Source organism: Sphaeramia orbicularis, chromosome 22 (assembly GCF_902148855.1).
Source record: "Sphaeramia orbicularis chromosome 22, fSphaOr1.1, whole genome shotgun sequence".
In the NCBI taxonomy this organism is placed as follows: Eukaryota; Metazoa; Chordata; class Actinopteri; order Kurtiformes; family Apogonidae; genus Sphaeramia; species Sphaeramia orbicularis.
Genome location: NC_043978.1, coordinates 25,825,631 through 25,838,897, shown reverse-complemented (window position 1 = coordinate 25,838,897; position 13,267 = coordinate 25,825,631). Strand labels below are relative to the sequence as shown.

The following is a 13,267-nucleotide window of genomic DNA, read 5'->3' as shown; positions in this document are numbered from 1 at the left end:
GAATTAATCATTTATATTGGCAATAAAAGGAGGAGCCGATAGACAGAGCCATAACAAAATGTTGGCTATATCACATTAAGTATTTAAAAAAAATTAAGAGGAATATGAGTTTTTTTAACTTCATAAACGCCGTCCTCATATGTCCTTAACGCTAAAAGACAACGGCGGTCGAACAGGACGGGCTGGTGAGTGTTTTCAGGATGACATGTGTTCACTGAGAGCTTCTCATTGTGATCTGAAAGAGAAACATGAGCTTTCTACAAGACACCACTCAAACTCGTTTTCAGCCAAGAACTTTCCCATAATTCCTTCTGCCTAAACAATAGATGACTACCTGGACTACTTTTAATTTTTAAAGTCTCATGGGTGACATCAGTAAAGTGATAACAGCAGAAGAAAGACAACCGTGCAGGTTTTATAGAAAAATAAAGTTTATTTCTTCTTTCCATAAAATAAAATAAATAACATACAGTGTACAAATATGATTCCAGCTGCTGAGAACAAAATAGATTAGGACTTTGTGCATGACTAGGAATGAAATTTATGACAATCTTTAACTCTTAAAGACCTAGTTCTGTTTCTGTAGTAACAGCACTTAACCTATCCTAAGTGATTTAGCATTTTATCTACTGTAAATTTAAGGTTATCATATCAAAACAGAGGAAACTGAAGCGAAAGTGACGTTTTCAACAAAGTAAATCAATCATAAAAACAAGCGTCTACTTGAGTTTTACTGCTGAATCAATGTTGCAGTGTTTCCACATTAATTATGGAGCCTCTGAACATCCAAAGGGGTCTAATTTGCTGCCAGTGTAAAGCTGATAAACTGCATTTTACCTGAATTATTTACATGTATTGATAGGATTAGTGGTTCAAAGGTTATTACATATTTTAGATCAGTGTTTGGTTGCTAAGGGTGGTTAGATCTGTAAGGGTTAAAATAACTAAAATAAGAAAGAACAAAATTAATTTGATCAGATTTCACTGTAACATAAAACTTATTTGATTCTAGTATCCTGATCATTTACATTTAGTAAATTAAAAAAAAAAAAAAAAAAAAAAGACAATCCCACTTCCCATTTCTTTACATCTTTAAGACTTTGGAAAAATTAAGACATTAATTACAGATGGACAGATATGTAGGCCTTAATGACTCACATCAGTTATCAGCAAGTAACAGGTGATTTGACTGGTGAAAATAGAAAACCCTTTGTGTGTGATGAACAGCTGAAAAAATAAAAAAAACTGTTGAGATTTCCCCAGCACACAAACAGGGGAATAAATAACAACAAATACAAAATAACATTGCAGTCGACTTCTAGCCACAATTTTACAATCCATACATCCTGCACACAGAGACCCTGTTTTATATTCTGTCAAAAGTGATAATAAATACAGTCTAGGAGCATTTTTTTTTTTATCTCATATTGACTTAGAAAAGCATCTTCAGGCAGGCTTTCCATTGTTGCTTCTTCAGCTGTCAGGACACACTCAGTCTTTCCTTCAGTGACAAGTACTGGAGAGGAGAAAATAATAAGCAAAAACATATCAGAGAAAGCATGTGTTTAATGAAATTACTAGATGGCCACAAACAGTGCAAGACAATGCCAGGAACGAATGATTATTTTCCTTGTTGGTTATTTTCTTGATTCATCAGTTTATTGTGCGTCAGAAAAGAATAAAAAAGTATTTCCCAAAGTCCAGTTTGACATCCTCAAATACCAAGATATTAAATTTACTGCCATAGAAGAGGAAATAAACAGGAAAACATTCACACCTTTCATGTTGTTTTCCTTATGAAATTGCTCAAACCATTATCAGAATAGTTGTTGATCGTTAACATCTAACTGATAAATGGATTCATTGTTGTCAAATTAAAACAAGAGCTGGAATTGTATACCTATTTAAGTATATATGTGATTTTAAAATAAATAAAAAGAAAACAAGTGGTGCTAGGCATAACAAACCCCGCCCCCCGCATGTATTGTAGCTTATTTTGGTATGGATCCAGCTGATGTCATCATGTCAATTGCCTCGATATATGTGCCAAGTCTGAGGTAAATTGAAACAAAATTTATGTTTTTATAGACATGAGAAATTTCAGCCATTATAAGTAAATGGGGAAGAAAAAGATTTTAAAAATTCTTTAAAAATTAGAACTTTGACCTACTTTTCCCAAAATGTAATCACATTTATTCTGCATCATAGGCAACCTATAAACCCAATTTGGTATGAATTCAACCAATAGTTTTGCTGCTACAGACATTACAAATTTCGCCCATTATTCAGGTTTTGCACATACGTCACATGATCATGTGGTTTTCTATTTACGACGCCATATTGGTAGGCAAGCTTTCCTTGGATCATACAATTGCCCATTGTTGGTGATATTTGTCTCTCTCCTGTGTAGATCTACAATAACACAAAGCTTTAAGCAGTGTGATCATGGTAACCACATGTGTTGTGGTTGGTTGCAATAGATGAGTTTCATGTAACGTATGCATACATTAAGTCTTGGAGGAGGAAGTCACGCCAAGTTCGTAGCGTGTTAAACGATGGACCTGCTAAACTCCTGTGTGCCGTTTATTCCTTAGCTTTCACCAATTCTAAATTCGGCAGAAAGACCGCTCGGTTCCACTGGTGGCAGCGGTGGTTCTGTTCTGCCGACCGCTGTTTAGTTATTACCGCGGTTAGCATAGCTTCTCAGTATAGTTAGCCTGCGTCCCTGTTGCACTTAGCGGCGTGGAAAAAAAGAATTGTCATCATGTGGTACGGTGATGAAGATCCCTTTAAACCTACCAGGAGGGCTTCCCCTGGCCTATCACCCTATAGAGAGAGAGTGATTGTGGATCTACCTGCTCCTTTGCTGGTGATGGCAGCCAGAGTTTCCTCAGCTAGGTGAGGCAGCTGGAGGTGGCAGTCGGAGCTATGGTGGGCGACATCAGTGAGTTCAGTGGGGAGCTGGTGACAATACTCCCCACCCATCTGTGCCAGTCTGCTTTTCTACTATGGGACAGCCTTCCCGATGCGGTCAAGTCAAATTATGCCGCCGTGAAAGAGAAGATGGGATCGGCTTTTGGACAGAGACAATTAATGGACCATTTTAGAGCTAACATATCGGCCCATTCACGAGTTCTGGGGCAGAGCCTGGAGCCTGTACGCGGCTGATGTGAGCTGGCTGGGAGCTGGTACTCATGTTTTTGCCTCTGAGTTGCCCACGCATCACTGTTGTTAGTAAACACTGAAACTCATGTATGGTGCCTTTATCACAAGCAGACATACTCGTAAATAACAAAACATGCAAACACGAGTCCAAAGAAAAACACGATATAAAGCAACAGTTCTGACTTTCTGGATCCAGATAGCGTGCCTACCAATATGGCGGTGTAAACAACAATCACAATGACCAGTGACATCAGCTGCAAGTCCTGAATAAGTAAATGGGGGAAAAAAAGATTAAAAAAAAAAAATCATTAAAATTTGAACTCTGACCTACTGTTGCCAAAATGTAATCACATGTATTCTGGGTCACTGGCAATCTATAAACCCAATCTGGTATGAATTCAACCAATAGTTTTGCTGCTAGAGTGTTAAACAAAGAAACAAACCAAACCAAAAACAATACCCCTTGCCTCCCCTTTGGGGGTGGGGAAAAAAAATGAGTTAATGGTACCTTTAGATAAATAATCTGCAGATAAATGAACTGAGTTTACAAGTGCAGAGGATGACTCTATTTGGAAAACATGTCATTGTTAAATTAAAACACCATGATGTTAAAGGTACTCAAAACTTAGCTGTGTTTGCATTTGCTGACTCTTTTACTTTTAGAATATACAGTACAGGCCAAAAGTTTGGACACACCTTCTCATTCTTTGCATTTTCTTTATTTTCATGACTATTTACATTGTAGATTCTCACTGAAGGCATCAAAACTATGAATGAACACATGTGGAATTATGTACTTAACAAAAAAGTGTGAAATAACTGAAAACATCTCTTATATTCTAGTTTCTTCAAAGTAGCCACCCTTAGCTCTGATGACTGCCTTGCACACCCTTGGCATTCTCTTGATGAGCATCAAGAGGTAGTCACCTGAAATGGTTTTCACTGCATAGCTGTGCCTTGTCAGGGTTACTTAGTGGAATTTCTTGCCTTATTGATGGGGTTGGGACCATCAGTTGTGTTGTGCAGAAGTCAGGTTGATACACAGCTGACAGCCCTATTGGACAACTGTTAGAATACATATTATGGTGAGAACCAATCAGCTAAGTAAAGACAAATGAGTGGCCATCATTACTTTAAGAAATGAAGGTCAGTCAGTCTAGAAAATTTCAAAAACTTTGAATGTGTCCCCAAGTGCAGTCGCAAAAACCATCAAGCGCTCCAACGAAACTGGCTCACATGAGGACCGCCCCAGGAAAGGTTCTGCTGAAGATAAGTTCATCTGAGTCACCAGCCTCAGAAATCGCAAATTAACAGCAGCTCAGATTAGAGACCAGATGAATACCACACAGAGCTCTAGCAGCAGACACATCTCTACAACAACTGTTAAGAGGAGACTGCATGAATCAGGCCTTCATGGTCAAACAGCTGCTAGGAAACCACTGCTCAGGAGAGGCAACAACCAGAAGAGATTTATTTGGGCCAAGAAACCCAAGGAATGGACATTAGACCAGTGGAAATCTGTGCTTTGGTCTGATGAGTCCAAATTTGAGATCTTTGGATCCAACCGCCGTGTCTTTGTGTGACGCAGAAAAGGTGAACGGATGGATGCTACATGCCTGGTTCCCACCGTGAAGCATGGAGGGGAAGGTGTGATGGTGTGGGGGTGCTTTGCTGGTGACGCTGTTGGGGATTTATTCAAGATTGAAGGCAACCTGAATCAACATGGCTACCACAGCATCCTGAAGTGACATGCCATTCCATCCGGTTTGCGTTTAGTTGGACCATCATTTATGTTTCAACAGGACAATGACCCCAAACACACCTCCAGGCTGTGTGAGGGATATTTGACCAAGAAGGAGAGTGATGCAGTGCTGCGCCAGATGACCTGGCCTCCACAGTCACCGGACCTGAACCCAATTGAGATGGTTTGGGGTGAGCTGGACCGCAGAGTGAAGGCAAAAGGGCCAACAAGTGCTAAGCATCTCTGGGAACTTCTTCAAGACTGTTGGGAAACCATTTCAGGTGACTACCTCTTGATGCTCATCAAGAGAATGGCAAGAGTGTGCAAAGCAGTCATCAGAGCTAAGGGTGGCTACTTTGAAGAAACTAGAATATAAGATATGTTTTCAGTTATTTCACACTTTTTTGTAAAGTACATAATTCCACGTGTTCATTCATAGTTTTGATGCCTTCAGTGAGAATCTACAATGTAAATAGTCATGAAAATAAAGAAAATGCAAAGAATGAGAAGGTGTGTCCAAACTTTTGGCCTGTACTGTATATATACAGGGTGGGGAAGCAAGATTTACAATATTTTGAGGCAGGGATTGAAAGACAGTGTATGACCAATTAGTTTATTGAAAGTCATGAGAATTTATTTGCCACAAGAAAATTGACATAATAGAAAATGTTTTTATTCTATGTGTCCTCCTTGTTTCTCAATAACTGCCTTCACACGCTTCCTGAAACTTGTGCAAGTGTTCCTCAAATATTGGGGTGACAACTTCTCCCATTCTTCTTTAATAGTATCTTCCAGACTTTCTCGTAATAGTTTTGCTCATAGTCATTCTCTTCTTTCCATTATAAACAGTCTTTATGGACACTCCAACTATTTTTGAAATCTCCTTTGGTGTGACGAGTGCATTCAGCAAATCACACTCTTTGACGTTTGCTTTCCTGATTACTCATATGGGCAAAAGTTTCTGAAAAGGTATGGATAATAGTGTTAGGTATGATTATGACATCAATATATGTTTGGTTTCAAAACAATTGACGTAGTGCCTGCTGAGAAAAAACAACTAAATGTTCATTGTAAATTTTGCTTCCCCACCCTGTATATAAAAACTCAATAAGTAATGTTGCTCCTTGGCTGTACAGCACAGACTCCATCCAGACTGGAGGTCACTAAATAAATTTTGTTTTCCAGCAGAAGTAATTTTCCTCCAGCAGGAGACCATCACTGGCTGGATAAAGGTAGGAAACACTACATCTCCCCTCTTTCTTCGTCGTACCTTTTTCCTGCTGTCAATGGCCTGTTGGAGCCAGAGGAGCTCCATGGTCAGGGTGTTTCTATGGAGACGCAGAGCCTCAGGGGTATGGGGCACCTCCTGAGCCAAGCAGTACTGCCGGGGATCTGGAGGACGGATGGCAAAAAGGCCTGATGAGGACAAACCCGACCCTCAATACGTTACGACACCAATCAAATGACTTCAACACACTGTAGCCCATACAGCTGGAATGTAGTATTTTTTATCTCTTCTTGTGAAATAATTGTAACAATGTGATTTATTGTTGGTAGATAATGTGTAACTGGGACTCAACTAATTTGGAGAAGGATGATAATCTTATGCAGATGCTGATCCAATCGACAAGAGCTTAATCATTGAACATCACAGTAAGTACAGGGTTTGTACACATTTTTCAAGGTCAAATTCAAGGACTTTTCAAGCACTTTTAAGGGTCATTTTCAAATTTTTCCCAGCACAGCACCTTATCACTGGGGTGAAGATTAAGAAGATGTATTGTCATCATATTAACACAAGACATCAACATAAAAACATATACTATATCCAAAAACAAAAAGTAGCTAAGACAATAAAAGAAGACAATAAAAACACACACCCATCAACACTTGACAACACTGAGGTAGACATGTAAATACAGCGTAAATATAAAAGTTTTCTGGTGGTATATAGGTGAAACAGGTATATAAATAGGAGGTATTAGTGCACATGAGGAGGCAGAGCAGCAGAGTATAGCACACTGTTGTTTATTAAGTCTCCATATTGCCCAGGGAAAGAAACCGTTCATCATTCTGTTGGCGCGGGCTTTTATTGAACTGCAGCGCATGCCTGAGGGGTCAAATCCATATCTACAGGAATACATATACTCAGGATTACTTTTGTCACTTTTTAATCACTATGATGTACATTGTATTATGCTATAAACATCTAAAATTATGTTTCATAATAGCAAAAGGTTTAGAAATTAAAGGAGAACACACAGTTTTATCCAAGAAAAATGGAAGCCACTTAGCGTTCTTCAGACGCACTCGTACCGAGACAAAGATTAAGGTAAAAATGTACCCGGAGTCGACCTGAGAACACCTGGTAATTTTATTTTTTGACATATTTTCAAAATGCATTACCTCTCTGTAAGTAGCTTTGGCTTGGTATATAATTGGTTTCCCCTGTAAGTCGCTTTGGAAAAAAGCGTCTGCCAAATGCGTAAACATAAACATATAACCTGGCAGAATTAATATTAAAAATTAATAAATAAATCACATCACAGAGTTGTAATTACAAGCACTTTCCAGACCTTGAAAACATTGGAATTCAAGCATTTTCAAGGATTTCAAGCAATTCAAACAGCAGATTTCAAGTACGAGCCCTGAATTACTTTAGGGATGCAACACCAATACACATGCACTGATATAACAATAGTTTCCAGAGTGTTTTGCCTGAACAAGTCCGTGCCATAGATTCTTGTCCTGAACTGATGATGACTGTGTGTGGATTACGAACCATACTTTTTTATTCCTACAATATTTTTATTCATATTTAAGTTTTATAATGAAAGGTAAACAAAGTAAATAATAATAAACATAGAGAACATGAATCAAAACAACACAGACACTCATACACACACCCATTCACACCACATAGACTTGCACTGATGAACCATACTGAATTTAGGAATAGTCTAGTAGAGCTGGAACCGATTAATCGACTCAAAGTGATCCAAAAAAATCATTCAACCATAATTCTCCTGAATCAAAGCTTTGTTTCCTTCATTTCTCTGCTGCTAAACATTGGATCCACTGTTGTGTTTCACACGGACGCTTATTGTGACGCACAAAGAAGCGTCAATTCAGGAAAACTGCAATAGAATATCTCCATTCAATCAATTCGAATCGATTAGTCGAATCGGGACTTTATGCATTGACTTCAAGCACCTAATCGATTAATCGGTTGCAGCTCTATAGTCTAGTGATATAATTTGTGGGTTTAGCCTGCTAGATGAGATTTAAGTGTAAAATGTTATCAAAATGCTGAAAACACTCACACTGTTGACTACAGTCCGTGTCCATGTCCACACTGCTCCAGACAGGAGTGGTGTAACCCATGTTCTCCATGCTCCCTCCATCTTTATCTTCCGCTCCTCTCTGTTTCTGCTTCTCTCCATCCCCATCAGTGGAGCTGCTGGGAAAACAGTCTGCAGGGAGGGAAGCCTGCCTTTTGGTTTGTGAAACATCCCTCTCTGCTTCCATCTTCTCTGGAAGAAGACTGTCCTCTCCTCCTCTCTCCTCCTCAGCTGCTGGTGGACTCTGGGAACCGACACCAATGTCGGTTCTTGGATTTGGACATTTTAGAGCAGAGGTGTTGGGTTGAACAGAACCATCCTGGAGGTAATAGTGATATGGTCAAAAATTAACAACATGATAATAACCTTCACAACAGTCCATTATGTGATTATGAGAGTAAATGTTAAATATCTAAGAAATTAAAATGTTGTAAAAAACATTAACAAGTTAAAGTAGAACAGTGTAAAAGATGCAAGAATATGAAAAATGCAACAAAATTAAAATGGAATGAAAGATGCACCAAGATGAAAACAGCCTACAAGATGGAAAAAACAGACAAAATAAGAATGATGTTAAGACACAAATTCCATATTTTGTGTAAATCTTTCCTTTTTTCTTTTATATTTATGTATTCTCTTTTCTTTATGAAACTGTATTTCCCTGTATATTGTTATTGTATTGTATTTGATTGTGTACACACCTCGTTAAACATTCTTGTTATTTGACTTTTTCCTGTATAAAACCTTCTTGAAAAATAAAATTTTAAAATAAAATAAAAGACAAACAGGACACAAAATGTAAATGATATGAAATATGCAACAAGATCAGGGCAGACATAATAAAAATGACAAAATAAGATATAAAAGATGTAAACACTTGAGACAAAAACAACGTACATGTAAGAATGGCCAAAACACATAAAATATACAAGATGAAAGTGACACATGAAGGTCACAATGATGTAAATGATGCAACAAGACAAAATCCAGCCAACTTAACGCTTGGTTGGGACTGATGTCAGCCGAGACAGATTCCTGGAGGGAGGAGGAGGGAGGAAGATGGAACCTGTAGGGATGTGCTGTTTTTAATGCAAGATGACAGGTTTTTTTTTTTCGGACTCCAAGGTACTTGTGTTGTTTGGTTTTATCTATCATCTTTTTTAATCTGTTTTTTGTCTATTGTCCCTTCATTTGTAGGGCTGTAAAAAAATACCGGTTCTGCAATATATCACAATATTTCATTTCACAATACTGTATCGATATTAAAAAGTACTGTATCGATATTTTTAGGTATTTATTCCAATGCAGATATTGTGGAGGTTCATTTTCCTTTTTTTGTTTTTCTTTTTTATTTATATTTTATGTATTCTTATTTAACACTCTTATTGAATAATGTTAGTTCCTTTGTTGGTATTGCACAAAAATACTGTTCTGATGTTAGTTCTGAACTAATAGAATATGAACATTTGAACAGGATCTTTAACTGTAATGTCTGTAAAACAGAATTTAAGTTTAGCATAGTTAGTATAGGATTAGATCCTGTTGGGATCAAATAAAAATGTGTTTATTATTTGTGCATATTTCTGGTGTAATTCCATTCTTCAAGGAAATAATCATTAAAAAAAGAAACAAACAAAAAAAATGCCTTTTTAACAGTATTGTGATATATCGTGATCCTAGTATTGTGATTTCTATCGTATCGCCAGATTCCTGCCAATACACAGCCCTTTTCATTTGTTTTTTTTCCTGTCTAGTCTCTTTGTTTTTTATCTATTGTATTCTAACATACGTGTGTGCATATACATACTGTATATGTATATTTGCCTATTGTCTTTTTTGTTTTTTCTTGTGATTTTTGTCTATTGTCTAGGTTCTTGTCTATTGTCATGGATCAGTTTTTTTTTTTTTTTTTTTTTAATTTTCTTTGTTTTTCCTTCATGGCTGTTTTTTTTTTTTTTTTGCCTATTGTTTTTTTCTGGTTATTTGTAGTTTCTTGCTGTGATTTTGTATGTAAAAATAAAAATGATTAAAAAAAATATAAAAGACAACATAAAAGTGTGACACAAGAAGATGCAAATGATGTGAAAGATATAAAAAGATGAAAACAAGAAATGGTAAAAAGACAAATGTAATCAAAGTGCAAATACAAAGATCAAGTAAAAGCTGCAACAAAACGAATCTGAACTTCTCATAAATGTGAATATTTATGGTTGTTCTCTGTGTCTATACATCAACCCTGCAATAAAGTGGCCACATGAATGAATGATATTGTAACTTCAGTGTCTTACAGTGTCTGTGAAGTGGGGGATAGAGAGGGCTGATATCTTCACCCACTTCAGATGATCTAAACCTCCATCAATTTCTCTCACGATGTCTTCAAAATCCTCTCTCGCACGACGAATTTCATTTCTCACCAAGTATCCGCGTACACATGCCTGTTAAATAGAGTACAGTTACTATAGTTACAGTGATGACCAGCTGTTAGCCATTAGCTATCTGTACGCTAACAACAATAGCGTTAGCAAAATATGCTACACAACAAAAACATTAACAGAGGTTACATAAGGTCTAACGACGCGACTGGCTTCTTATATCAAAAAAGCTTATTATTAAAACTTTTACCTGAAAATGTGTGAGTATAATCTCCCATTTGCGTCTATCCATTGTAACATGTCAGTGTTACAAGAAGCGGGAGATGAACTCAAACTTTTAATCTACTTCCGGGTCAGCCATTAAAATTAAAAGCTTCTCCGCTGTTAGTTTTTACAGTAGCATAACGATTCCGCATTTAACTTGCTCCTTTGCCATGAAAATAACATCTTCAAGTGTCCATTTCAGCTGTATATGAAAAACAAAGTGTTAAATGGTGTCATTACCTAGTTACGTATGTAGATAGATTTTATTTTGAAAAACCCGCTACAGGAAGTGTCCGTGTGTTTGTGTACTTAGTTTTGAAATGCTGCTGCTCTTCACATGGCACTTTTTAGCTACTATATTTACTTAAAATACTAAGAATGAGTAATGTTCCAAATCAGAGGACTTTGTTTCAGACTTGGGGCGTGTCTACGTCTCAAAGCAAAGTTGTTCAACCGAAAAAAGATGGCAAAAAAGCTGCTGGACGGCGCAGAACCACCCCAAGCAACACCACACAGGTAACAACTGCTACACAACCAAGAACCCCCCTTTGGGCTGAAATAGGGCAGGGGTCCTCATACACATCAGAGGTCCCAGATAGGACAGAGGAGCCTATACTTGCTTTTGAGGATGATGAGGACGATGATGATCTGATGGTGGTTGCTGTCTATGAAGCAGAAAGGACCCTCCAACTTGATAATGGAACCTGTTTTCAGCAAGACAGTACTATTGGAGTAGGGAGCACTGCCCTGTCCCCCATCCTGTCTGGGGGACAGAGCTACCCAGACTTCCCTGGTTTTGACAGCTCTTCAGCTAAGGTATGGATCTACCCAGTTAACTATCCCATCAGGGAGTACCAGCTGAAGATGTCAGAGGCTGCCCTGTTTCAGAACACTCTGGTATGTCTTCCCACTGGCCTGGGAAAGACATTTATAGCTTCTGTGGTTATGTACAACTTCTACCGCTGGTATCCATCTGGAAAGATTGTTTTCATGGCTCCCACAAAACCCCTGGTGGCACAACAGATCGAAGCCTGTTATAAAGTGATGGGGATCCCGCAGGCACACATGGCTGAGTTGACAGGTAAATAAATCACAGCAGATGGAGGATCACCTTTTTATCATGCTATTGTTAACTAGACTATATTTCCTGATCCACAGGCAGCACAGCAGCAAAGCAGAGGCAGGAGGTGTGGAGGACCAACGTGTTTTCTTCCTCACGCCTCAGGTCATGGTGAATGATCTGTCCAGAGACACATGCCCGGCACAGCAGGTCAAATGTGTGGTGATTGATGAAGCCCACAAAGCCCTGGGCAACCATGCCTATTGTCAGGTACAGACCCCCCCCCCCCCCCCCCCCACACACACACACACACCATCACCACCATCACCACCCTCCTGCTGAGACTCATTAACACAGGGTCAAGTTATATGACACTGATGACTAGATTATTTTGCTTGCATCACAAAATAAGTGGGTTTATAAAGCATTTCATTGTTAGCGTGTTCTTTTGTTGGAAGCTCCAAGAATAAGTCCGGATTCTTTTCGGTATCTTGATCGCAAACAAAATATAACTCAGCTGAGGATCCACACCCCAAGTGGGGAAAATGGATCTCGCACATTGCCATGCACATCACTTTTATAATCCTTGTAAACTGATCTTCAAACTATGGGCTTAACCCCTTGTGGGTTGGTCTTTAACTTAGCGTTACCTAAAACGATCAAACAGATGTGGGGCCTTAACTCTAAGTAAACTTATGCCAACAATCAGTTTACCCTTATCACCTATATTTGACAACACTATGTGTGTGAATGTGTTTGTTCAGACGTGTATCTAGAAGAAGAACAGAACCTAATTCACTCTTGTTTAGACAGATGGTTCCTGTCTAAACAAGCTTATCCTAAGAAATTTACAACTGACCAGTGAAACAAAGAAAATCTAGTGACACAAAAGAATCCTGACCAATACTGACTAACGTGATTAAACCCAAGAATTCAACCATCCAAATTAAAATATTTCATCATCCTCTCAATTGTTAGAAGAATGTACTACTACTGTAACAGTACACTGTGAAGAGTCCTTCACTTTCTCCATAATAATAATAATAATAATAAATTTTTATTGACAAGTGCCTTTCAGGAAACCCAAGGACATTGTACAGCAGAGGATAAAACAGACAATGCCTAAAATACAAAGAAATAAACAAACAGATAAGAGTAATTACAATACATAGAAAGGAAAATGTAAAATGGAGAGTAAAACTTATAGTGGGTAATCTGTTCTGAAGTGGTGTGTTTTGAGTCTGGTTTTGAATATGGGGAGAGAGTCACCGTCCCTGATATGAGCTCTTAATATTTTACTATTAGTGGCAGATTGTTAATTAAC

General features: G+C 38.1%; 2 protein-coding genes across 3 annotated transcripts in view; one reads left to right on the top strand and one right to left on the bottom strand.

The window, feature by feature from the left end:
- Positions 1-416: 416 nt before the first annotated feature.
- Positions 417-10,969, bottom strand: iqcc (IQ motif containing C). 2 transcript variants are annotated; one of them, XM_030126063.1, is made up of 5 exons: positions 10,870-10,969; positions 10,536-10,682; positions 8,230-8,566; positions 6,177-6,322; positions 417-1,516 (listed from the first exon to the last, which is right to left on the bottom strand). In XM_030126063.1, the coding sequence occupies exons 1-5, from the start codon at positions 10,909-10,911 to the stop codon at positions 1,481-1,483; spliced, it is 708 nt and encodes a 235-aa protein (XP_029981923.1). In that variant the 5' UTR covers positions 10,912-10,969; the 3' UTR covers positions 417-1,480. The 2 variants fall into 2 exon arrangements, with proteins under 2 accessions (XP_029981923.1, XP_029981924.1); XM_030126064.1 differs by having other exon boundaries at positions 6,177-6,298.
- A 130-nt stretch (positions 10,970-11,099) lies between these two features.
- Positions 11,100-13,267, top strand: part of fancm (FA complementation group M) — a 98,231-nt gene continuing 96,063 nt past the window's right edge. The window contains 3 exon segments of the mRNA XM_030126059.1: positions 11,100-11,964; positions 12,042-12,077; positions 12,080-12,213. Coding sequence (XP_029981919.1) covers positions 11,262-11,964; positions 12,042-12,077; positions 12,080-12,213 — 873 coding nt within the window. The 5' untranslated portion in view covers positions 11,100-11,261.

Coding starts and splice junctions, on each gene's coding strand:
- iqcc (XM_030126063.1), bottom strand. CDS start 10,911: ATGGATAGACGCAAATGGGAGATTATACTCACACATTTTCAG. Junction 10,683..10,869: donor TTATACTCACACATTTTCAG/GTAAAAGTTTTA, acceptor TCTATTTAACAG/GCATGTGTACGCGGATACTT. Junction 6,323..8,229: donor CACGGACTGTAGTCAACAGT/GTGAGTGTTTTC, acceptor TGTCCTCATCAG/GCCTTTTTGCCATCCGTCCT.